Here is a 27,357-nt window from a genome sequence, read left to right on the forward strand (position 1 = left end):
TGGCCTTACAATACAAATTGCGAAAAATAACCATATAATAAAATATTTATTTATTTTGACCTCCATATCCAATGAGCTGCTGACGCAACCAATTAATCAATCTGGTTGTTCATGCGTTACAGAAAACAGATTTGAAATATATTTTTCTTATTTAATCTATTTTGCCTTTCTGTACCTTACTACACAAACGTGAACAATGCCTAAGTATTTTTCTATATTTTACCTTTTCTGTATTACTCACAGTACATTTTAGGCAACTTTCCATCCTTGAAGTCTGTATTTTCAATCACCTTTTGATAGATCAGTCGACAGATAACTTTTTTTTTACATTTTTATTAACATAAACACAACTCAATACAAAAAGAAAGCAGAACAAAAAATAATGCTTCAGAAAGTGACCGGGATATATTTCATGCCAATTCATCGAGTCAATTAAAATTAAAACGAAACCGTTGCAAAAATAGTTATAGAGAAGGAAAAAATAATGGCAAAGAAGAATAAATAAATAAACTATTGTCATGCAGTCCAGATTGTAAAATCGGGTACCGAAATCAATGAACCAAAACCAAATTTAACGAGTCGATAAATACAAAGCATTATTTTAAATGTCAAAAGAAGATATATTAGTACAAGTAAAAGGTATTGAATTGCAAAAAATGTCGTGTTGAAAAAATGATAGGAAATGTATATTCTATGAAGTTAAAAAGAAAAACCAAGATACTGTTAAATTCCAGAGAAATTTTATTTACCTATCAGATGAAGTTATTCAATCCTCAGAGTCTTTTTTTTTTCACTCGAAACACTTTCAAATCTCGACATTCGTTTTTCATTCAAACTTTCTGATCGTGGAAGCTTTTTTATATTATGTGAAATAAGGGAAGTTTGACGACATATAAAAATTGATAATATACAAACATTTGATGTCACATAAAGATGTAATACTATACAGAAGATCCTTGAAAAGCGACAAAACGTGTTTCAATATCTTCTTTTTAATCTTTTAATGTCCTAGTCTTTTAATGTCCTATTATTATTTTTAGAAGATTAATCCTCCAATCGAAGATGTTCAAAAGAAGCTTGAGAAGAAAACAATATTCTCTGTTTAATCCTTTAATGTCCTAGTCTTTTAATGTCCTGCTATTATTTTTAGAAGATTAGTCTTCCAATTGAAGATGTTCTAAAGAAGCTGAAGAAGAAAACGGGTCTTTCAGTTATAATAGAAGAACTGATACTCATTGAAAGGAAGAAACAGGCAAAGCAAAAATTGAGAATATCTTGAAAATGCAAATATATTCTTTGGGATGGAATAAATTTCAATTAAAGGACTACAGGGGTTAGTAGTTCTTGCTTTTGCAAAATGAATTTTCTTTTGACAAAAATTATACTATTTGATATGAAAACCCTTTCTGGTATTTTTTTTACAGTGCATCTGAATATTTTTTAGATAATATCTATTTTTCTACAGTGTTGTCTTCTGAGAGGAAAATTGAAGTATTAGTTAATCCAATAGTTGTAGTTAGTCGAAAAGAGGTAGGAAACTATATTATTTGGTTTACAGTAACTCAGAAGTCGGTGATTTTGTGAACTGATTTTTTTTTTTTTTATGAAAAAAAACAAATATTTTATGAAATTATAAGTTCTAGTTGGGAAACATCTCTGTCGTCTTCATGTCTGTACTCTGACTATTTTTGTGCCTCATTCGATTCCTTGATGGAACAGCTAAAACTGTTATTATTTGCACTGTAAAAAGTGTCGCCGAATCTAGTCTGTCAAATATAATAAAATATAAACCCATAGCAGCGGCTCATAAGAGATTTTTCTCTGTTTGCCTGCTTGCTGAATTGCCAAAGCTTTTATGCAGCCCAAAAAACAGACTATTGGCCAATTAAAGGACAATGCCGGCAGTGCAAATCGGCAGTCATAATTAAAAGTGCGGCATATGCCTTTGTAACTTTTCAGGAAAGCCAAAAACGGAAAAAAGTTTGTTAGCTGTGGTGGTCTGAAGGATGGGGCTAATGAAGATAAAAGGAATATCTGCTTGATCAACTTCTTATGCTATTTTCAGTGGTATAAGTTAGATTCAAGTATTTTGAGTGAATTCAAAATTGTTCGATTTTATGACGTATGTCTCCTGTTTCCTCGACAAAAAAAAGGATACAAACGCCAGATCCCAATTTTGCGGCTCTATAAGATAATCCTGTTCTTTAATTGTGAATTGCAACCAGACCTGAAGAAATCTGGCAATTTTTCGCTCTGTCCGATAGAGCTGCCTCCGAGAATCGTTTTGATTTGAAATTCACCTTCGGCCCCAGTTCGGTTGAACAGCGAGAGACTTCAACGAAAGTTCTATTTTATGGCGTATATCTCCTTTTTCCTAGACAAAAAGGAGAAACAGGCAATGTCCCTATTATATCGCTCCATAAGATAATCCTTATCATGTTGTTCTGAAGTGCAACAAGATCGGAAGGAATCTGGCCACTTGTTTTGCACTGTCCGATAGAACTGTCCCCGAGAATCTTTTTGATTCGTAATCTACCTTCGGCCCCCGTTCAGTTGAACTGTGAGAGACTTCAACGAAAGTTTTATTTTATGGCGTATATCTCCTTTATCCTGGACAAAAAAAAAGGAGAAGAAGGCAGTGCCCCATTTTATCACTCCATAAGATAATCCTCATCATGTTGTTCTGAAGTGCAATAAGATCTGAAGGAATCTGGCCATTTTGTTCGCAATGTTCGATAGACCTGCCTCCTAGAATCGTTTTGATATGTGATTTACCTTCGGCCCCTGTTCGGTTGAATTGCAAGAAACTTCAACGGAAGTTCAATTTTATGGCGTATATCTCCTTTTTCCTGGACAAAAAAAAAGAGAAAAATTCAGTGTCCCTAGTTTATCGCTCCATAAGATAATCCTTATCACGTTGTTCTGAAGTGCAACAAGATCTGAAGGAATCTGGCCATTTTGTTCGCCCTGTCCGATAGGCCTGCCTCCGAGAATCGTTTTTTATATGTGATTTACCTTCGACCCCCCGTTCAGTTGAACTGCGAGAGACTTAAACAGAAGTTCTATTTTATGACGTATGTCTCCTTTTTTCTTGACAAAAAAAGGAGAAAAACGTATTGTCCCTATTTTATCACACCATAAGATAATCCTAATTTTGTTGTTCTAAAGTGCAACAAGATCTGAAAGAATATGGCCATTTTGTTCGCACTGTCAGTAGAACTGCCTCCAAAATTTGTTTTGATATGTAATTTACGTTCGCCCCCCGTTCCGTTGAAGTGCAAGAGACTTGATTCAGTCCTACTTTTTCGCGCTAGCTTCCTTTTTTCTTTCCCATGGTTCATTTCAAAGTCAATGACAAGAACCTGCCGGAACGTGTTTATTTTTGTTCATTCTATTAGACTTGGCTGAGTGGTTGGCGCGCTGGCGTGGGAATTCTGTGTCCAAGGGGCACAGGTTCAATCCCAGTTGTGACCAGTTATTAGTTTGGGATGGGGGTCAGTTGGCGTGACTCTGTAAGCTCAGCCAGAATTGACCCAGCTCTAAATGGGTACCTGGAGAAATCTGGGGAAGGTAAGCAGGAAGGGTGTGTGAAAGCACAGGATGGTTGGCCCCTAGCCCCCCATTGCACTTCCTGGCTGAAGGGCCATGAAATGGAGATCAGCACCGCAGATTTGGACCTTAAGGGTCCAGTGCTGTCTTACTACTACTACTATTAGACTGGGCGTATCTGAACCTCCTTTTGATATCCAATTTCCTAAAGACCATCATTACATCGAATTACTTTGAAATTCGACATCTATTGACTTTACCTGTTCGTAGTCTCTTATTTCTCTTTTTGTAATCTAGAATTTAAGATAATACAATTGTTTTAATTCAAATAATACAAAAGTAAAAAATATGCAAATTAATCATTGCTTTGTTCCTTCACATTGTCAAAAACCCAGATCATGTAGTTCTTTCTGATGAGGCAACTTTTATATAAGATGTAAATGGCTTTGCATATTCTTTTAGAAAGGCAATTCAAATTTAAAAAGATCCATTATGCCAGTACCAAGCAAAATTCATATCAATAACTGAGGTGATTTCATCAATTTGTGATCTTGGCCCTGCAGAATAATAATTAGTGTATCATTCTTGCGTTTAAAATTATGCGTTTGACTCAAGTGCACTAATAAAACATAAACATTAAATAAAAATAAAGAGACAGGAAATGACCCTTTTAAGTCATTAACAGAGTATATCTGAGTTGGATTCAGGTAAACTTCAAGTAACTGTCGAGAAACTGTTTATGGCAGCGAACGGTGGGAAACGAAACAACTGGACCTTAGCCAAGGAATGACTTCATACCTGATATCTGATTTTCATGTTAGGCTTGTTCAAAAACGACAACTATAATCTTTGAACTGTAAGTTTCTGTCAGTTTTCTATAACAATCTGTTATAACAGAGAAGTTACTTTAAATTAAGATAAGGGAGATATTCCTATAAACCTAATTTACAATAACTTAAAATTAAACGATCCAAGTAACATTTTTCTTTACCTTTAATTAGGATCATCTGACCACACTTTTAATGAAAATTAGGTCAGTCGACAAGCTAAGTCAATCACTAAGCAGATAATTCTTGTCCAATCTAATTGGTGAAAAGTCTTTCATTTACTCTGACTTGGTTTTTTGGTTTGTTTGATTCCGTCTTTCTTCTGCTCAGTTAGATTTAATCCAAAAGGTTGATTTTCCTTCTTTTTTTTAGCAGTCAGAGTCCGTGACGAAATATGTGCCTCTATTATTTTTGCTTCTTTTTTGTCCGCTGTCTGACTTTACCCTTAGTTTTCTCAGCTAATTAATTTTTTTTCTTGTTTATCAATGTCAATCTTGCTCGTAGCCCTTTCTGTGTATAACTGTTCACATAATTAATATAATCATATTTCACCCAATATTTTACCATTTTAAAATTATAATTACCTGCACTATAAAATTTTATCAATCTGACAAGAGACCTAAGTCCGACAGACGGCCTTTTAAACCGGGGAACACAGCTATACACGAAACAAATTCATATTCAATCCTTTTTCTGCCAACCACTTCGCGCTTTTGTGCTCTGAAAATTGCAAGACGTCGTAAAATATATCAGTAAATTAGTAAAATACCGGTAACAAACGTAAAATACCGGTAAAATAAGTAAATTATGTAAGATAAGGATTTTACGGGGGTCTGTAAAATTACAATAAAATTTTACCAAGAACAATTTTACCAGTTACAACACTACCACGCATATATACATATTATGCAGTATAATATGCATGGCAAATAAGCCTCTTTAGATTAATAGATTACGCTATATACTTGTGCGTTCGGTTACGATCTTGCACTTTCGGTGGTTCGAATCCATACGGGGGCACTTCTTTTTCTGATTGGTAATTTTATTTTAAATTAAACAGCAATGTTTTTGCTTTATATAATTTCTTGAATACAAAGGAAGGAATCCTTTGTTTTCTATCCTGTTCTAATTTGATCTAATCAGAAATAATCTCAATTTATTTTATCAAAGTGTCCTTTTTGTCCTTTTAACAATTTCGGAGCGGAAAAACAATTTATGTGTCCTGTGGTTAGATCTATTTTATGGCTTAGGAAGGGCACTACGTGTTTCAATTTAAGCTCAAAATAAGCCCTCTCCTGATATTTTTCTGCTTTAAATGGCAGAAAACGACACTGTCCTGTGGTTAGATCTTTTTTGTGGCTTAGAAAGGGCACTACGTGTTTTAATTTAAGCTGAAAATAAGTCCTCTCCTGATATTTTTCTGCTTTAAATGGTAGAAAACGACACTGTCCTGTGGTTAGATCTTTTTTGTGGCTTAGAAAGGGCACTACGTGTTTCAATTTAAGCTGAAAATAAGTCCTCTCCTGATATTTTTCTGCTTTAAATGGTAGAAAACGACAACGTCCTGTGGTTAGATCTTTTTTGTGGCTTAGAAAGGGCACTACGTGTTTTAATTTAAGCTGAAAATAAGTCCTCTCCTGATATTTTTCTGCTTTAAATGGTAGAAAACGACAACGTCCTGTGGTTAGATCTTTTTTGTGGCTTAGAAAGGGCACTACGTGTTTTAATTTAAGCTGAAAATAAGTCCTCTCCTGATATTTTCTGCTTTAAATGGTAGAAAACGACACTGCCTGTGGTTAGATCTTTTTTGTGGCTTAGAAAGGGCACTATGTGTTTTAATTTAAGCTGAAAATAAGCCCTCTCCTGATATTTTTCTGCTTTAAATGGCAGAAAACGACACCGTCCTTGGGTTAGATCTTTTTTGTGGCTTAGAAAGGGCACTACATGTTTTAATTTAAGCTGAAAATAAGTCCTCTCCTGATATTTTTCTGCTTTAAATGGTAGAAAACGACACCGTCCTGTGGTTAGATCTTTTTTGTGGCTTAGAAAGGGCACTACGTGTTTCAATTTAAGCTGAAAACAAGCCCTCTCCTGATATTTTTCTGCTTTAAATGGTAGAAAACGACACCGTCCTGTGGTTAGATTTTATTTGTGGCTTAGAAAGGGCACTACGTGTTTTAATTTAAGCTGAAAATAAGTCCTCTCCTGATATTTTTCTGCTTTAAATGGTAGAAAACGACACTGTCCTGTGGTTAAATGTATTTTGTAGCTTAGAAAGGGCACTACGTGTTTTAATTTAAGCTGAAAATAAGCCCTCTCCTAATATTTTTCACCTTTAAATGGTAGAAAACGACATTTTCCTATGGCTAATAATTTTAATTAAGTGAATAAAATTTTACTGTCTCATAAAAGGACCCGTCCCCGTTTTGACCTCTTATTTGTATCACCACAGCCAAAATTAGTATCCAGGCACATGCACAGGGGTTCGGGCCCATATCCCTTCACTACTCCTCCAACAAATCAGCTTATTCACAATTTGGCCGACGACTTCTTATATTGTCCATAAAATTTCCTTATCTGTGTTGTTTTTTCGCTAGTGTTTTGGCAGTGTGTCTTTTCCGAAGTTGATATTCCCCAAAGTCCCTTCCACAGAAAAATCACGCGTACGTGCCTGGTCATGTAACAAGATCCACACCCAAAATCAGTTGTACTTCAAAACTAACTGACAGAAATAGCACCAAAACCCAATAGACTTATTGTTCTGTATACAAGCTGTATATGTACACGTTGTATATGTCGTATAGCTGGTGATGAATTAACACAATACTGAATTTCAAGGGAAGGAGGCTAAATATAGTTAAAACTACAAAAAAAAAGACAAGCAAATTATATAGAATCTGAAAAAACCTGGGGCAAATTTAAGAATAATAGGGTTTCGAGCAAGAACGACCGAACCACAAGATGGATTTGGGCCCGAAACAACTAGTCAGTTTAATGATTTGTACAAAATTTCACAAACTGTTTTGCGAAATCAATACTACTTCCAAATTAACACACACAAACATCGTCAAAAGTACAATTCTGGTTGTATTTATAGATCATTAAAGAATGTCTCATTCCGACGAGAGAATATCTATGATCATGTCAAAACAGGAAAAAAACAGATAAGTTATGGAAAAATTAAAAAAAAAAAGATGGGAAAATAGTATAATGAATAGGTGCCGGAAGCCTCATTTTAAAATTCATAATCTTACTAATATTTGTATAATGTACACGAAACTTGTATATATTGAGAAATAATACAATTTTGCTAACTTATCTCTTTTTACAAAATTTCACTTAGAATTATCCAGAATTAAAACTACTTCTCAACTAAGACACATAAACATCACCGAAAATAAACATCCCGATTTAAGTTCATATAATGACGAACAGCCCATCGAAGTTCACGATGGTCGTTACACCCGACTGTTGGCTGACACTTCCACAATTTCTCGTACCAGTGGTAGAGTCGAACGGGGTCACAACGTAGGTCAGTGGAGGAAATCATCCCACGACTACTCGAAGGGCGAGGTGGGAGTATCACTAGAATACAAATCGGATTTATTGTTGGCATACGTTGTAATTACAAAAAACATTAGAGTCTTTGATTTTGGTATATACCTTCATACTTCTGACCATTGGGAAACTGATGGGCTGGAACTAAAAAAAAAAATCGCTTAGCCTCAGAGAGTTATAATTGTAACTCGAAAAAATAAAACGAAATGAAAAATATAGAAAAGGATTAATATTTTAATATGACAACGGGAAAATACCAAAAAGGTGGTTTTTTTATTAAAAATTAACAAGAATAAAAAGGGTCGAAATATTTCAGCCTCAAATCTGGAAGCCTTGGCCAACAGAAACAAAAAAAGGAAACAGAAAACGAGATTTTCGGACCTCTACTATTATAAACTTAAAATTTAAAAAACCGATTTTTTGTTATTTTCCCACTGTCATATTAAAATATATAACTTGCTTTTTAATTTATTTTTTCCTATTTCATTTTATTTTTAAATGAAAAAGCAATATGTTCTAAAATATTTATTGTTGTAGCTAATTAGAGGGCAGTTGTCAACAATTTAGTCATTATAAATTAGCAACAGCTTGGTCATCATATATAATGGCCCATAAAATCAGGCAATTTAATAATTTTATATTTGTCTACAATAATCTAGGATACAGTATTACATTGACCGGTCATTATATTATTTCTCAAGTCACTTTAATTAATCGATAGCAATTTGGCAATCCCCTTTTACTTCTGTCGAAACTTTAATTTATAATTAGGTAAAAAAAAAACAAGATCAAGAAATGGTTTTGAACTTCGAATTCAAAATACCTAGCTGCTAAAAAGGGTGACACATTTAGGGTTCGAGTCCCAGACATCAAAAGAGGTCGCACACTTGGAACAAATATTTTCGTATTTGTTGTTGATTTAACAGATGTCCATCTTTATAGATTAGGTACAAATTTGGAGCCCAAACCGTCATATTTATCCCATAATATACCTTCACACTAGAGGATGAAACCGCAACTAAAACTGTCCATTTCAAAACTACAAGTTTGAGGGCCTTTAAGTTACAGTCGTACAAGTGCAAAGGTAGTAAAACGGTAAATCTGTTTCTGGGCTGTTGGCTACCCAATAATGCCATATACTATGTTTATTAATACACAATTTCCATTCTTAATTATAAATCATTTTAATGGGGTTGGGAGATTATTCCCTCTGCGAACCCATGCTTCTCGGATTTCTCATTCTTAATTGTAAATAATTTAAAATTGGTTTAGAGATTATTTCCTCTGGAAACCCATGCTTCCTGGATTTTTCATGGCACTACAGCCCCCTGAGAGTCTTAATACACAACTTGCAACTCCTTGAGACCAGACAAACCTTTCAAAAACAGGAATCATGTTCATTGCAAAGAGAGTCATGTCTTGTTCCATTCTCTTTTTTATTGGAAAGAGGAACGAAAAAAAAGAGCCGAAATCAACTTTACGCTGGAGGAACTAATTTACAAAATGTAATGGAAAGTTTATCTATGCCGCGGATATTCATCAGTCAGAGGTTTCAATCAGAGATTGTGCAAGAATACGATCAAAGAGAGAAGGCCAACGCGGCTGTCAAGTGTCGTAAAAAAAGGTATGTAGCTCAAAATGTCATCAAGTTGAAGCTTGTCAAGCCAATAGAAACTTTGAAATTTTTTAACTATATGTATGTATAAGTACAAATCGAATCTGCGAATAAAAAATTTTAAACCATGAATAATAATTTTCTCGAATTGCCCACTCAATTTCCACCATTATTAAGTGTCTGAACAATGTAATATTTTCAATATAATTTAGCATTTTGTCACATTTCATTAGGAACTTCAAATTGTCCTGGTATTATAAATAATACCCAATTATTTACATTGGCTGAGACATATACATTATCAAAACAATCCCAATCGTCAATTCACGGAAATTAGGAAGAGGGGAGGGGGAAATCTAATTTTCAAGGTTTAGAGGGGATATTTAGTTGTGTTTTCTATTTTTCAGTAAAAATACCAAAAAACTTAGGGACCAAAAATCCTAAGAGGATTCTTGCCCCCCCCCCCCTCCAATTGACGCCACTGTCAGGTTACTAGCATAAGTGCCTTATTGTTAATTACTTATTTAATAAATGACTGTCTCCATTGAAATAATGAAATCTATAGAATAAACAGTCATACGACGGTTAAATTATCCTAGTCAACTCATAATATGCGAAAATTTTGAAACTCCATATCAAAGATTATTTGTAACAAGATGGGAAAATAAATCTAAAAAATCATGCTATGTAACTGGATTAGATGTCGCTAAGAACAAACAAAGATTTTGACATGAAATACGATTTTGAAATTACAAAATATGAAGGTTACAAAAGTACACATTATGAAATATGATTGTTGTCAACTATTCTATTTAACCATTTCACATTAATCCTAAGTATGACAAATAAAACGAAATGAAAATATGGAGAAACGGGTAGAATATTTCAAATATGGTAATGGCAAAGAACAAAAAAAACTTATTTTCATCAATAATAATAAGAGCCTAGATATTCTGGCTTCAGGAAGTGGCTTCAGGTCTGGAAACCTTTATCAACGAAAAACAAACTAAAACAAATGAAACAAAACACATTAAGAAAAGGAAAAAAACACGAATGATAGAAACTTGCATCTGAATAATTTTCAATACGGTTCACATTTGTTTCCCTTTTCTTTATGTGTTTTGTTTAATTTAATTTAGTTTCATTTGTTTTAATTTTTTTTATAAAGGATTCCAGACGTGAAGCTGAAATATTCGGACTTGTATTATTGTTTGTGAAATAATAATCGTTGCTTTTGTTATTTTCTACTGTCTTATTTGAAATAGTATATCCGTTTTTCAAAACTTTCATTTGTTTTATTTGTAAATTGAAAGGCAAGCTGGCTTAAGAAATTATTACACAATACTAAACATCTGGAAACAAGGCCTCTTAAGCAATAAATTTTGACTGGTGGATTCTCAATGCATTATAAAATAATAATGCATAAATTTTTACCTTTGAGGTTTTTTACTTGCTATATACACTTCCTACAAAATACATTCATACTCCCTACAAATACAAAATACATTCCCTATATGACAAGGGTTATTTAAGGTGATCATAATTTAAAAGGACATATTTTTCTAGCAAAAGTTAAACCTACTACAACTACTACTAACAACTCACCGCAGCGCCAAGCCACTAGAGGCCAACACAGCTACGCACGCTCTCCCTCCATAAAGCTCAAGTACATGTAAACTATTACAAAACTATAGTAAAAATACAACATATTAAAAAAACTAATATATCTAAACTATCCCCTCTCTCTCTCTCTCTCTTTTCTTTCTCTTTCTTGTTCTTCTTTTCCTCCTATTTCTCTCCGACTTTAAACATAATTCTACAAAAAACCATAGAAAACTTTAACTCTCTGGGAATTTGTATGCAAATACAACTAGAATAATTCAATTTGTCATTTCATTCATCTTTTCCTCTGCAAAATATTAAAAAAAGAAACTCAGCTAGGAAAAAAAACATACCAGATTTAAATAGGAGATCGGAGCTTCGAGAACTTGGACGAGCCCCTTCAGAAGAATTAGGCCTTTCCTTTAAAATTGCATCGTTTTCCTTGTTTACTAGAAGAAAAATTATCAATTCGATGGCGGGTTATACGTAAAATTTAAAGACACCAAAAAGCAATATGCCCTTTTATGAAAGAGAAGAGATCACATGATTTCCCTTGTTTACTGAATTCGACTGCAGCAATTCAAAATACGCTAAGTAATATATCCAAGGCTATGTCCAGGCGGTTGGGGGCGGGGGGGGGGGTATGGGTTTGAAACCCCCTTCCAAAATTTTTGTTTGACTTGTAAAAAGGCTACGTATTCATATTCGTTTAATGAAATAGCTATCGTAGCACCCAAAAATGAACGCTAAATTACGCTACTTGTACAATCACAAAAGGGTGACTTGTTAGCTGCACTTACGACATATGGCACATTTTTCAATTCACTTGTTAAATGCACTTAGGAAAGATGTTTGCAAATCAGTGCTTACTTAGGTACAAAGGAGTTTGCAAGTACTTAAGGAGTACTTAAGGTACAAAGGAGTTTGCAAATCAGTGCTTCTCGTTTGTTCATAGTGATTTCCCAAATTTCCTTATTAGCTCATGTCTTGGATCAAAATCAGGGGGGCGAATTCAAGAGCTCAAGGGCACTTTCTTAGTTACTGTAACTTAGTCCGAGTATTATCTTAGTAACGTGTTTTTGAACACCCTTTGTTTACTAACTTTCTATGGTTTTTTTTGTGAGTTTTATAAACCTTACCAAAATGAATTATCCCCCCTCCCCGAATAAAATTTCCAGGATACAACCATGAACATATTTGTAAAACCACAATCTGTTGTCCATCAGAGAAAACTAAACAATAACAATTAGTCCTTTTCCCAACCTTATTGGGTTTTGAAGATGTTTAGAAGTTTCTTGTTTTTAAATGCGCTATATCCTTTTTTCTTACCTATTGGAAACTGATTTTTTGACTTAAAGGTAGTTTTGCTGCATCTTGGATACCTTAAAAATACCAACAATCAGTCCTTAATACTGTGCCTCTGTTTTTTGGGGGGGAATCCCCGAGCTTCACCACAAGGAAATTGGGCTTTCAAAATCTCCCCGAAAATCAACTTTTGTAAATAGACGAGCGTTAAAACTAAACACAAGTCGCTAATTTTCGTTGAGTTTTTTTTTGGAAAGGGGATATTGGAAAACGCAATTTTTGTTGAGTAAGCTAGTCGAAGTCTAGAAAAATCCCAGGGGAGTGGAAGCGCTGCCTTAATAACGGTAAAAACAATATACTAAATTTTTTAATATTAAGTTGTATAAAATACGCTATTCGATTCTATTTTCTAGGGCTATAATGAAAAAAAGTTTAGGCTCCCATTTTAAGGATGAACGATGACCCCGTTTTAAGAATGAACCGTTTTAAGGATGAAGGATGAAAGAAATATTTATTGATTCAATAGCCCGTTATCAAATGGGAACAAAAGAAAAGAGAAGAAATATTAGAGAAAAGAAAACAGGGAAATTATGAAATTAGCTTGAATAGAATTTATTTACCAATGCCAACAGGAAAGGTAATATAAACAGGAAGTAGAGTTAGAATGCCAATCGCTCATTTTATACTAAAAAGTGCAGAGTATCAGTTATAATAGTAAATGCCCCTGTAGAACCGACTGCGGAAATAGTAGTGATTCAGATGAATCACGAATGATGAATAAGGCAGCTGTTAAGTCCTGTTTAGTTGGGGAAGGTATCAAAATAGAATGCCAATCGCTCATTTTATACTAAAAAGTGCAGAGTATCAGTTATAATAGTAAATGCCCCTGTAGAACCGACTGCGGAAATAGTAGTGATTCAGATGAATTTTACTTACAGTTACAAGAGCAAATAGAGGATCCTAGGTAGAAATAGGAAGTTTTTATTAGCAGATAGATCAGGTTAGGAGCTTCAGTTACCTTGGTAATATTATTAGTAAAGATGGTGGGAGCAGTGAAGATGTTAAAAGTAGAATAGCTAAGGCTCAGGGTGTCTTTTCACAGTTAAAAAAAAGTTTGGAAGAATAGAAAGATAAGTCTACAAACCAAGATTAGAATATTGGAAGCTACAGTGATGACAGTGGTCAAATATGGCTCTGAAGCATGGGCACTCCGAAACGCAGATGAAAATTTATTAGATGTTTTCCAGAGAAATTGCCTACGGATTGTTCTGGGTACCCGGCTGACTGACCGTATTTCAAACAGTAGGTTGTACGAAAAGTGTGGTTCAATCCCGCTTTCTGGGGCTATAATGAAAGAAAGGTTGAGATGGCTAGGCCACGTTCTACGGATGAAAGATGACAGATTACCGAAGGTTGTCCTTATTGGCCAACCGTCTGGGGCTACACGGAAAGCAGGTCGTCCTTTTCTGGGTTGGGAGGATGTCATAAATAAAGATTTAAAGGAATTGGGAACTTCCTGTGAGGGTGTAAAGAGGGAGGCTTTAAATAGATTAGGTTGGAGGAGGAGCGTGCGTAGCTCTGTCGGCCTCAGGCGGCTTGGTGCTGCAGTGAGTTAGTAGTAGTAGTAGTAGTAGTAGTAGTAGTAGTAGTAGTAGTAGTAGTAGTAGTAGATTTTAACGCCCGGGTCGGTAGAAATATGGATAGATGTTATCCAAGCCAATGTATATTTGACGTAGGATAATAAAACAGTAATGGCTATAAACTGCTTGGTTTTGTAGTTATAATAATCTAGCTATAACCAACAGAGTATTTGGTTATAAAATGGCTCATAAGTTAACGTGGTACTCATGTGATGGTAAGACAGCAAACCTTACTGATTATGTTACTGTGAACCAAAAATTAGCAGGATCAATACAAGATACTAGGGATGTTATTAATGTCAAAAGCAAAGATCACCATCTAGTAGTGTCTAAGGTTAATTAAAATGTGAAATTTTGGAAGGGTAACAACCTTCCGGGAAGTTATGAAGTTGGTAGGCTCCAGGATAAAAATTGGGAGGAAATTTCCAGGAACAGAAGAATACTACACGGGAAAATATTTGTAAAATATAGAAGATGGATGGAATGATTTTAGGAAAATGCTTTGTGAATTGGCTGATATTGTCTTAGGGAAGAAAGTTAGAAGAGACGCAGCTAGGAATATCAGTAAAAATGCTTTATATTGAATAGAGAAGGGGCTTGTAATAGAATTATCTGAGTGATACATCATATGAAAATAAAAGGAATGTAAAGAAAGTGGAGAAAGCATTATGATATAACTAAGCAGGTGTGAAGTGGAGACCACGGATAAAATTGCCAGGGATCTGGAAGATGCAGCTAGACTGCATAATAGTAAAATATTGTGCTGACATGTTAATAAATTGAGAGGAAGTTGTCTATGTGGACTTGACCTAGTTCAAGATAGGAACCGGGCCACATTTAGTGATAAAACAAGAGTTAAAGAGAGATGGACAGACCATTTTGGGAATGTGCTAAGCCGGGATAGTGTTACAGGAAAAGATATAGAGGGAAATGAAAAGTTTCCAACACCTTGGTTGTGAAGAAAGATTTATTTGTGAGGAAGAATCAGTGACGGTCCTAACAGGATTAAAAAATAATAAGACAACAGGCGCTGATAGTGATGAGTTTCTTAAATATGGTGGTTATGAGGTTAGAAATAAGCTACTGAATATTACGAATATGATTTTTGAAAAAGGGGAAGCGATTTTTGGCAATTATGACTAACCACTGTACAAGAAAGGTGATAAGAGTGAGTGTGGTAATTATAGAAGCACTATCCTGGTTTCTGTAGGTACCAAATTACTTAGGATGATGATACTTTTCAGACTTAGAGATGTTGTAGACAAAGTTTTAAGTGAAAAACCATGCAGTTTTAGGAAGCATAGAGGATGTGTTGACCAAATTTTCACTCTTCAATAATTGAGAAGCGCTTGAGTCATCAAACACCTTTAGTCCCAAGTTTCACAGATTATGAGCAAGCGTTGAACTCAGCTGACATAAGAACTCTAGCGAAGGTCTAATCCTTGTGTGATATACCAGACAAATACATAAAAGTGATTAGAGCTACGGGTTAGAATAACACTGCTCCTTAAGGGTAGGAAGTAAGGTTAGTAGCTGGTTTCGTATTAAATCAAAAGTTAAGCAAGGTTGTGTTCTATCCCTATTTATATAGATCATTTTGATTGATTTTGTTAAGGAGCACAAGAAAGGCAATGGAAGAACACGGAATCAAATGGGGAGGATAAATTTTCCTGGACTTACATTTTCCTGATGACTTAAGCATCCTAGATGAAAGTGTGAGCAAAATGAATGAACTTTTAGAAGTTTTGCGAGTTCAGGGTGCTAGAATAGATTTAAAAATAAATATTAAGAAGACTAAATCACTAAGGCTAGGAATAAGTGAAGATGAAATGGTGACTTTGAATACCGAAAAGATTTATCAGGTAGACAGTTTCACTTACCTAGATATTATTATTAGTAAAGACTGTGAGAGCAGTGAAGATGTAAAAGCTCTCAAGCAGTAAACATTAATAGAGGATTATGTGTTGGGTTATTTCACGACTGCATTTCCTTGACTTGGTATGAAAATATGGCTTCCGATCAATTTTTGCATTGTCCTTTACTAACTTTATAAGCCGATGCATGGCGTGAAAACTGATAAATATGACAAGAGTAGTGTGAAGTTTTTTTCTAAAGAAACGATTCTTGAGGGAAAGTTATTATATGAAGTAAGCGCTATGTGCAAACTGGTCACGGACATACCAAAAAATCCCCTTGCACTAATAGTCAATATTGTCTATCATCCCAATCTAGAAAACACAGCTGTTACTCTTTCAGCTGTCCCAGCAACCGAAAGCAAATAGAATCCCAGCAAATTCATAGAAATGGCAACTAACCGAAGTTCCGTATCGGGTTATCTTGGACCATAAATGGCGAGGTCCTGAATAAGCTTGCTTGGCTTAAAAAAATTGTTGAAAAATATGACATAGGTTGCATACAGGAACACTTTTTATACCGGGTCGCAAAAACATACTACAAACATCTCGTGCTAATTCTACTTAGATATACACTGCTTCTCTTCAAAAACCAAAGGGCCGACCTAGCGCAGGGCTGGCTGCCTTGAGCAAGTATAAATTTAGACGTTTATGTTCGGAAGATCGCTTTCTTGCCGTTAGTTGCAATTGTTGCACTATTCTGAATGTTTATTTACCCACAGATTGTGGCGATCAGGCCTCGGAAATGAGGCTTAATAACACACATTACAATTTAGCTAAATATGTGAAACAACCATCATTGGCGATTTAAACTGTGATTTATCAAGTGACCGCTGTCCCCGAGCTTAAATTGTAAAAAAGATGTTGCCTAATGCAGGGTTTTCCAAACTGAGAGACACGGACTAGTCTAAAGAGAGGTGCGAAAATTAGTCCCTGTGAACGATTTTCAAATAATTTCTGAATTTTGGTACGTAACAAATGAGAGAAAAAAAAATACCATCATGCATTATCACGCATAGTGCAACTAAACATTTCGTAACTTAGCACCGCACCCCGTGCCTTCATCATCATTCCAAAATAAAAGTTTACCGTCCCAATAAAGATAATATATACGCATAATACCCTGACACCTTTTCTGATAGCATCCCCTTCCGGCTTCTAAAAGCCAGACGCAAGACATCGCATCCTTATTACAAACTAAGATTGAAAAGTTAACGAAAAACATAATGACAACTTCGCTTATGTAATGGAATCACAGCGAAAGTAGCCAAGCAGACAGGGTGAATTTCGTTAGTTTAAAAAATTCAATCAAGAAGAAGGATCTTGCACATAGAGCCGTTCATTGGGTTGGTAGTGTCTGGGAAAAAAATTATTTACAACGATATTGCAACTAGGCTGTGAAAGGTAATAAAACCTATAAAATCATTGATGACAACAACATAAATAATAAATATGCTCCTATGCCCGAGATTTGGGACTTTGATATGTAAAGCGAGATTAGTGACTCTTCAGAATAATGCACTTCCACCCTGTCCCTCTCCAAATGGCACTGACCTTTGATGATCTAAGAAAATCTGATCTTAGAATACGTTGGAGTGAAATTAAGGAACAGTATTCCGCTGGAAATAAAAGATTCTGTTTCAGTTTCGTCATTTTGATACAGTTATAAAAAAACATCTTCTTTCAACCAATACAAATAAATAATGTTTAAGAGGATGTTGTTGTTGTTGTTTGGGGTTTGACGCGTTCGACCAATAGGTCATATGCGTTCGTATCACTCAGTTGTTCTGTGCCTTCTATGATCACTAGCTTGCTTGGGTGTCACTTAGTCATTATTCACTGAGCCAGAACAGTATCGCTTGACTTGCTAATGGAGGGGGGTTATTTGCCTGCAGCAACTGCCTGCGTTGAAAAACGGGAATCAAAATACGGCAACTATACATTGTCAAACATCAATTAAAATACATGTACAACACAATAATAAAAATTAATACAAATTTTATACATTATAACCAATAACAATACAACCAAATGTCGATAAAATATATCTAAAATGATAAATGGGGCAATTCTAAAAATCCTATTGAACAGGTAATAATAAAAAAAAAAAAAAAAAAAAAAAAAAAAATAATTTAGCCTATAGGGAATGAACCAAACCAGTAGTCTTAACAAATCTACCTAATAGGTTTGTGCTTAGTTTTTTAGCTCAAGGAGGAGACGTGTGATGTCCCAGAACAGAACGCATTGTGAATGCACTAAATGCCTTCTCACAGCAATTCTTAGTACTTCTCTCTCTTTTTCGTATTTTCTACAGTTAAAGATGATGTGGCGTATATCTTCATACACTCCACAAGTGTCACAGTTGGGGGATGGAGCCATTTTCCACTGGAATAGTGTTGATTTTGTCTTTGCATGGCCACATATAAGACGAAACAGGCAGGTAGAAAGGATGCGAGAAGTGAGGTACATTTCTTTTGAAGGCTGCTTATAATCATAAAGATCGAGGAGCTGAGTATGAGAAGAATGGAGCCAGGCCTCTTCTTCTTCAAAAATGTTTGAGCTAATTGAAGAAAGAAGTTCAGGACCAGTGATAGGGGTTTGGGTGATCAGGCCTAGTTGGGAGGCTTGTTTTGCAGCCTGATCTGCTAGTTCGTTTCCTGTTATACCACAGTGTGCTGGAACCCATATGAATAGAACAGATATACCCTTTTTTGCAAGTTGAGTAACCAAATTTTGAATCTCAATGGCAACATTTCTTGCTTGGTGTTGCTGGTGTGAGAGGTAATCCAGAGCTGAAAGTGAATCAGAGCAGACAATATACTTCTGATGTTTGCTCTCTGTTTGGCTTGATATGGCTTGAAGTGAAAACTTAATTGCCATAAGCTCTGCAGAGAAAATTGTCAGGTTAGGGGGTAAACGGTATGAAAGAGACAGGCTCTGGGAGGGTATAACTACTGCACCACTGCGTTTTGTTATTGTCTTTGAGCCATCTGTATAAACTTGAATGTATTCCTCATATTCTGCCAGCTTTCCCAGGAATATGATTTTCATCAGTGCTTGGGGGAGGCCCTCCTTTTTTTTATGGTGATCTTAGGAATAATCAATTCCTTAATTCCCTTGGAGGCACTAGACAAATCATCATCCAAATTGACAGTCAGCCTGCCATTCTCTATGAACTCTTCCATGCCCGGAAGGCAAAGGAATCTCTGGAAAGAAGACATCTCTGTTGGTTTAAAGCGGATGTCAGGGTTGTGGTGGCTAATAATTTCTTTGTAGATAATATGGTTCCTGAGTCTTATTTTCTTAGCAAAATATCTTGCAAGGAGGTATTTTCTTCTGGAGTGAAGGGACTGGATCCCTGCTTCGCAATACATAGCTACAATAGGAGTAGATTTTAGGCCACCAAGGGCCCTTCTTAAGATTGCATGAAGTGTAGTGTCAAGTTTCTTCAGGAGACATTTCTTAGCTGATCCGTATATAAATGATCCATAGTCTATCTTGGATATCACCACTGACTTGACAATAGTTGAGGCAAAGGGTGTGGGGGCACCTCTTCTTCCAAGGCAGAGAGCATTAATGAAATTCTGTCTTTGTTTGAGACTACCAATCAGCTCATCCAGATGGGGTTTCCATGTCATTTTATGGTCAAATATAACTCCCAGAAAGCGTGCATGTTCCGCAACTACAATCTCTTGTCCATTCAGTTTCACCTGTGGTTTGAAAGCAGCCAGGTTATGCATTTTGTGGAACAACACACTAACTGACTTATGGGTTGAGAAAACCATATTATTACTGTTTAAGAGGATTCTCCCTTCTTGTTTTGAGTCTTATGATGACAGGAACAGGTCCTGTCGAAACTATCGTTTGAAGAAAATCAATCACCTGACATCCATAGCTTAGGTAAGCTCATTACCATCTACCATTATTACGAGTTTATGTACAATATTAAAGAATGCTGAAAGGTCAGGTGGCCTTTTGGCTATTGGCTCATATGACATTAGTAATGATTTCGGATCTATAATTCATTCTCAGGCCATGCTTGAGTAATTAAAAAAAAGGGGAGGGTATCTGTTGCTGTAGTTCAAAACCCTTTATTGTATGCAGAGACAACTCAGAGTACGTTTAAAGATTGGATCTTCGCTTCTTCCTTTAGAAATCTGTGAGAATCTTGGAATTAAACAAGAGACCACTACCTCTTTCTACTATTTATAATAATGCGACCCTAAGAGCCTAAGGGGATTTATCGCATGCTGCATATTTAATGGTGTTAGTGTGTCTGTTTTATGTTATGCGGCTGAGGTTCTTAACCTAAGTAGGGCTGTGTTTATTTTGGAAAAAAGTTTTAAGGGAGATTGCTAAAAATTATAATGATATTGATCTTTCTTTAAATGTGGCTAAGTCTCGTGTACTATCATTTAATTTTAACCGTTCTGAAACCCCTGATAGAGTAAATCTGGGTGATACTCATGTTGTGCCACTGCAGGAACTGGTGTACCTTGGATTACCTATTGGTACATCCCTGAAGTCAACTCGGAAATTAGTTATTGCCCGAACCGAAGGTAAGATCTGTAATGCATATACTGGTACAGTTGGATCACAGCTGAATCTTGGTAAAAAGCCACCATGAGAATTGCATTATGCTGTTTCTCTCCCTCCTGTTCAATACCTGGTTCCTTTCTGGGACATCTTCAAACAATCAGATAAAATAGAAATCAGAGGGTCTTATCAAAGGGTTCTTATTTCAAATCAGAGGGTTCTTATTTCAAAAATCAGAGGGTTCTTATTTCAAATGTTCAAAGTTCTTTATTCGGATTCCTCCTTGGACAAGGAATGGTAGACTGCAAGAGAAATACAGCTTGGCGAATCCTCTTGATGCGGCAGATAATCTTTTTCTTGAGATTACAGAATATCCGTCAAACCACCCTTGGAAGGATTTTCGTTTTAATACTAGTTTGCATATTTTCTTGGTAGTTTATTATCATCTCTATATTGTATTTATTTGTATGATTCACTTAGAGGTTTACCACCCTTGGAGTGGCTAACTTTTCAGAAATGTTTGGTTTATTCGTGTTTTAATTTTAATACGTACGTATTTGCGCCTGTTTTAGTATGTATTTGTTTTTTTTTCATTTTCTTTCTTTTTTTATACTCCTCCACTGCCTTGTGTTTTTTATGGGTTATAAAATAAATTAATTGATCCATTAAAAAGTAGAATTGCCAAGGCTCAGGGTGCTTTTTGGGAGAATAGAAAGATAGTTCGACAAACCTATTTTGATTAGAATTTGATTGTAAAACTAGATTGGAGAACTATATTTGAAAACTAAGATTGGAAACTACAGTGATGGAGAGAAATCAACTACGAATTGTTTTATGTGCTGGACTGACCGACAGTATTTCAAACAGTAGGGTGTACAAAAGCGTGGTTTAATCCCCCTTTCTAGTGCTATAATCAGAGAGAGGTTGAGACGGCTAGGACATGTTCTACGGATTAAGGATGACATATTTCCAAAGATTATTCTTTTCGGCCAGCTGTTTTATGCTACACGAAAAGCATGTTATTCTCAGGGTTGGCAACTTGCACACTTTTCGTGTGAAATGCACCCTTTTTTTTCATTGCACTCTTTCACTCCATGGACTTGCACTCTTTTTTCCCTTTATTTGCTCTTTGCAGTCTTTTTTGCATTCTTTTATGAAATAATGATAGAAGTAGCATTCAGCAAAATAAAATAAATTCAAATTATTTACGTGCAAAATTTAGAACAGTTAGATGCAAAATGCAGTAAGGTGATGGAGAAGCAACAACCAAAACAAACATTATCAAAGTCTACTCTTCTACTGTCTACAGTCTACTGATCAACAGATATACTTCTACAGTCTACTGATCAAATTCTCCACAGACTTTAGGCCCATGCACCATTCTAAAGCATGAATAACCAATCATTCAAATAAATGACATAGCACTTTAATAAACAGAAAGCATTAATACCATTATGTCTAGATTGGATTTTCAGGAGGGGAAAGGTGGAATATTCGGCGAACGACAAATTTCCTGCAGAGAAATTTTCCAGGGGGGGGGCCTTGAATTTGCTTTCTTTAGCAATTCCAGCCCCATGTAACGGTTAAGTTAGTTTTATAAAAATGACACAAAACCTTGTTTGAAGCTACACTATAATATCATCTAAAAAGAATTTTGCAATTTTTTTTTCAAATCTGCACATTCTGCAAGAGATAATCTAACTCTTTTGAAGCCTATAGTATTGTAAAATAAATTGTTAAAGCCGTTAAATATATGTTTTTTTTATCAAAGAATTTTTAACAGAAGCAATAAATAAGTCAAACAATACATAGAAGTACATATAGAAAAAAATAGAGAATTTCTTACAGAATAAATATATAGTTCTTACCTAGCTCCATAACACTTGGCTCATTTGAAACATAAGGTATATCACCAACTTTCCTGAAATAATAGATTTTAGGGGTATTAAAAATTAAAGACTATTTCACCATTTAATATATTAGCTTTTAAACATTTCTTATAGTTATTTTAGTAAAACAAAAATTAATATTTAATATAATTAAATTTTCAATAAACCTAATATTTTCTTCTTATACAATTTATTTAACATAAGGCATGTCACTGACTTTTTTGAGATTGAAGACAGTTTTTTTTTTCATATTCTTCTTTTTAGATACTTATTTTTTTTAACTTAGAGGCAAATAACACACACACTTTTTATGTTTCTGGCCCTCTAGTCATATTCCAAGAAAGATCTTCCAAGATATTTTACAGGATATAGACATGATCTTCGTTTATCAAATCCTTCCTTGCCATGATATAATTTTTTGTCAAAATCATAAAAGGGTTTGGAAGTGCAAAGAGTTTACTTATCAACTATAATATGTACTATTTGGATATCCCAAAATTTTTCATTAATCAATACCATTAATCAAATGCTATCTCATTTGCAATATCAAATCACAAAGTATTTGCAATATTTTCATTTGCTTACACACTTGTTTCAGGCTTAAGCATCCTAACTTCCTATTTTTCAAAGCAATGAAGTTTCAATAGGCCCCAGCTTTCAGTTGAAATAAGACCAATATATAAAAATAAAACAGGCTATATTTTAAGGGAAAACTGTATTTTATGGAAGGAGCTATTCAAGTTGTTATATAATTTAGGAAATTTATCTTAAAACCCATCTAAGCCTTTAGTTCATGGTGCCTACAAAGATACCATAATTAAGAAAGGTGTCTACAGGGAAGTGCAAGGAGCTTCAGTCCTCCCCATTCCCACCTAGATGACCAAGAGTGCCAAAAAAAAATAATTTGGAAAATACAATACTTTTCTAGCAAACAAGCTATTTTCTACACTTTAGTCTCCCCTCCCTACAATGTTTACAGCCCTCTCAGCTCTAGGAAACCTTCGTACAGATCTCCTTGCTTCAAACACCAACAGAATAGTAAGAATATTTTTAAATTAATACCTATAAACTTTCCTTGTCCATTTAACATCTTTATGTCCATTAGTTGTGTGTTCTTCCTCATTACTAACGTCAGATGCATTCTCTTTACTCTTTGGAGAACCATTTGTTTCAGAATGTTTTCCTTCACATTTTTGCTTCAAAAGAACTTCCATATCTAAAAAACTTTAATCATGTAAATCATACATATGTGCAGATAGGCTCTTAAGAAGGAGAGTCTGGGATGATTTTTTCCTGGGGGGGGGGGGTCAAAAATATAAAACACATAAAAATCCATCCAAAAAAGGGAAAAATCAATGAAAATCCAGATGTTTTAATGAGTTGTATATTAATGTTAAACCAGTCTCTTTACCATTCCAGACCCTTAAAATATAATAAAAAAAGGTAAAGTACATGGGTATTAGACTTCACTGTCCCTACTGGAAGGGCTGATCTCCTGTTCATGGTACTTCAGGCAGGAATTGCACTGGAAGGTTGGGTACTAGCCATCCTGTACTTATGCACACCCTTGCTCTTTACCTTAGCATGACTTCTCCAGGTACCCATTAGAGCTAGAGTAGACTCTGGCATAGCTTGCAAAGTCACACCTCTAATCCTTGTTCCAAAACAAATAATCAGTGACACCAAGACTCAAAACATTGTCCTCAAATATAATACATGTCTAAAAAAAAAGCTGCCACAAAATATATGTTATATTTTGAATTTTGTGTATTGCTTTCCAATGTTTCTTTGGCTAACTTCACTTTGATCAACTAGTGTTGCTAGGTTTTCTATTTTCTATTTAGGTATAAACTATTAAGGTATTTTGGTATTTTCTATTTATTAGGCATTAGGCATTAAACTCTATTTAGGCATAAACAATTTTCTATTTAGGTATAAACCAGCGTTGATCAAAATTTTTACCCTTACAGTAGTAAAATAAAATACATGTTTAAAAAAAAAACTCCAACAAAGTATAAACCACATTTTCTTTTGTTTTTTAATGTCCATACCCTACTGTAGTTTGTTTTTGATAAATCGAAATGATTTTATGCTTTTTATTGCAGTTCACATGATTATACCATTCAGCTTCCCTAGCATCATATTTAAAGTTCATTACTTGGCCACAGTTTCTGACTGTGGCCAAAGATATCTTTAGCCAAAGATAGCCTTCGGCCAAAAATACTGTCATTCCTCTATTTAGTTGCTTCAAGCAAAAACATTAAAATAGACTGACCTAGGATGTGACAAGATCTATCCCCTAATCAAGGAGGCACACTCGTGCCTCTATAAAGAGGCGACACACGACAATGTTAAGCGATCTTCGGTTCCAGTGGTCGCAGACGGATGGGGAGGGATGCATTTCGTAGCCCGAGCTCCAACTAAGAAACCTGCAAAATTTCATCCCCCTCCAACTTTTTCTTCATGGGGAAAATCTGGCCGAAAGTTTCGACCTGTCAACCCAAGCCCCCCTTTAACGTTGTCCGATCGGGCTGAAATTCACAAGTTAAGGTCCCCTAGGGCCCAGGAGCTTATCCGCGAAATTTCAGCTTGATCCGATAACTCCTTCCTGTTTTCCAGAAACCACGCATAGCCACTTAAAATTCATTTACTTTTTTTTTCGCCACGCCTACAGGTCACATCCGACATCGGATCTGGGTGTACGAAGACTCATTCGATGCGGAATTCTCCGAGTAAGTGCCCATGAAAGTTTCGTAGGAAAATCTTAACCCCCCGAAAGTTTCGACCCTCCAACCCCCCCCCCACCCCTTTTAACGTTGTCCGATCGGGCTGAAATTCACAAGTTAAGGTCCCCTACGGCCCAGGAGCTTATCTGCGAAATTTCAGCTTGATCCGATAACTCCTTCCCTGTTTTCCAGAAACCACCCATTAGCTATTTAAATTAACGGATTTCTCTCCATAAGAGCCCATGTTAATTTGAAATTTTTAAAAGCTATTGAGAAGTTATATTTACACACATGCAAGTTATTAGCTCAGTTGGTAGAGCGTGAGACTTTTAATCCTCGGGTCAAGGGTTCAAGTCCCTTACGGGCGGTTTTTTTTTCACAACATCAAAAAAATTTTGATAACACCTGGACAGCTTATCATTTGAGAGATAACAGAATATTAGCTTCTTATGAGCAAAAGAAACATTTCGGTCATTCTATCTATTTTTTTTCTATTTTATACAATGATTTAAAAGCGGGGGGGGGGGGTTCCTCTCCTAATTCCTGTACGAGGAGTACAGGAATTATTAAATTACATCCACCATGGATTGTAGAAAAACGTACAGAATTAATATGAAAAAAAAATTAAACCTGTACAAAAGAGTCTTTAAAAGCGGGGGGTTTGCCTCTCCTAATAGTCTTCTTATAGTCCTAATAGTCTAATAGTCCCATGTTAATTTTTGAAATTCTTAAAAGTTACGAATATCAACATTCAAGTACATCAAAATAATCAGCTCGGCACGGCGAGAATGACTGCAAGCATCATAAAAATCCAGCTCCATTCCAGAAAAATTTTTGATAACACCTGGACAGCTTATCATTTGAGAGATAACAGAATATTAGCTTCTTATGAGCAAAAGAAACATTTCGGTCATTCTATCTATTTTTTTTCTATTTTATACAATGATTTAAAAGCGGGGGGGGGGCGGCAGCCACCCAAGTTCCTCTCCTAATTCCTGTACGAGGAGTACAGGAATTATTAAATTACATCCACCATGGATTGTAGAAAAACGTACAGAAATAATATGAAAAAAACTTCGTTTTCTTAAAGAGTTAAAGAGGCTGCGTCCCAAAGTCGAACCTTAAAACGTACAGGAATTAGAAGAGGCAGTTGGGGGGCTGCCGCCCCCCAAACCCCCAGCTTTTAAAGACTCTTTTGTACAGGTTTTTTGTTTTTTTGCTAACCCCCAGCTCTTGGCTTCGGAAAGGCCCTCTTTTAATTAACAAAAAATTGAAATGAATGAATAATGGAATAACTTCGAAAAATGTTAAACACAAGAGGACAGGAGAACCATTGCGCCGAAACTAGTAATTAGTAACAATGAAGTCCCCCCCCCCAAAAAAAAAAAACCTGTACAAAAGAGTCTTTAAAAGCTGGGGGTTTGGGGGGCGGCAGCCCCCCAACTTCCTTTTCTAATTCCTGTACGTTTTAAGGTTCGACTTTGGGACGCAGCCTCTTTAACTCTTTAAGAAAACGAAGTTTTTTTCATATTATATGAACTATAGTAACTGGCTTGACAAAATTTGAAAGGTAAAATTAAGGACACAATTGTTTAACAATCTAGTAACAGGATTTGCCAAAAAACTTTTTCTAATTCCAGCTTACTTCACTGATTTCTATACATTAATTCCAGGAATACTATTCTGTTTATATTGTCATATTATATTCATTATAGTAATGCTATTTGTTATTTTTCTATTTTTATATTATTTTGTTTGTTTTGACAACTTGTCACCTTGTGACAGAATTGTGAATATTGCCATGTCTTGGAATCTCAAGGAAACTCAACACACTTAAAACCTGCATGTTACAAGCTATGACTGCTTTGTGCTACTGCAAGGTAAGTCACTAGACTAACAGTGTTTAGAGCTACTTTTGGACAAGCGTCTTTGTGCTGTAATAAATTATTGTTATTTTGGAGTATATTTTGTTAATACAATGTATGGCTCCCATGGCACCAATAAAGTTAATAGTTTTCCAAAGAGTTTGTTTGCTTCCCATATAACTTCATTTTTGGCTTTACAGCAATTTTTGTAGCAAACAACCTATTTTGTAGCATATCAGACATAGGAAATAACTGAATAAGCTAATAACTTAAAAGTGTGATGAGAAAAGACCTGTTCTATTGTTTGTGAAGTATGAGCAGGTACTAGTGTT

At 35.3% G+C, this 27,357-nt stretch overlaps 1 protein-coding gene across 3 annotated transcripts in view; it reads right to left on the minus strand.

Moving 5' to 3' along the window:
* Positions 1–3,947: 3,947 nt before the first annotated feature.
* Positions 3,948–27,357, minus strand: part of LOC136026502 (uncharacterized) — a 32,997-nt gene continuing 9,587 nt past the window's right edge. Inside the window, exons 1-5 of one of the 3 annotated variants that reach the window (XM_065703127.1) lie at positions 25,920–25,939; positions 23,497–23,650; positions 22,414–22,466; positions 11,505–11,600; positions 7,571–7,961 (exon numbers count right to left, since the gene is read on the minus strand). In XM_065703127.1, coding sequence (XP_065559199.1) covers positions 7,765–7,961; positions 11,505–11,600; positions 22,414–22,466; positions 23,497–23,648 — 498 coding nt within the window. In that variant the 5' untranslated portion in view covers positions 23,649–23,650; positions 25,920–25,939 and the 3' untranslated portion in view covers positions 7,571–7,764. The other 2 variants (XM_065703126.1, XM_065703129.1) reach the window with 2 other exon arrangements.

The sequence above is a fragment of the Artemia franciscana genome, chromosome 4 (genome assembly GCF_032884065.1).
Source record: "Artemia franciscana chromosome 4, ASM3288406v1, whole genome shotgun sequence".
NCBI classification, from domain to species: Eukaryota; Metazoa; Arthropoda; class Branchiopoda; order Anostraca; family Artemiidae; genus Artemia; species Artemia franciscana.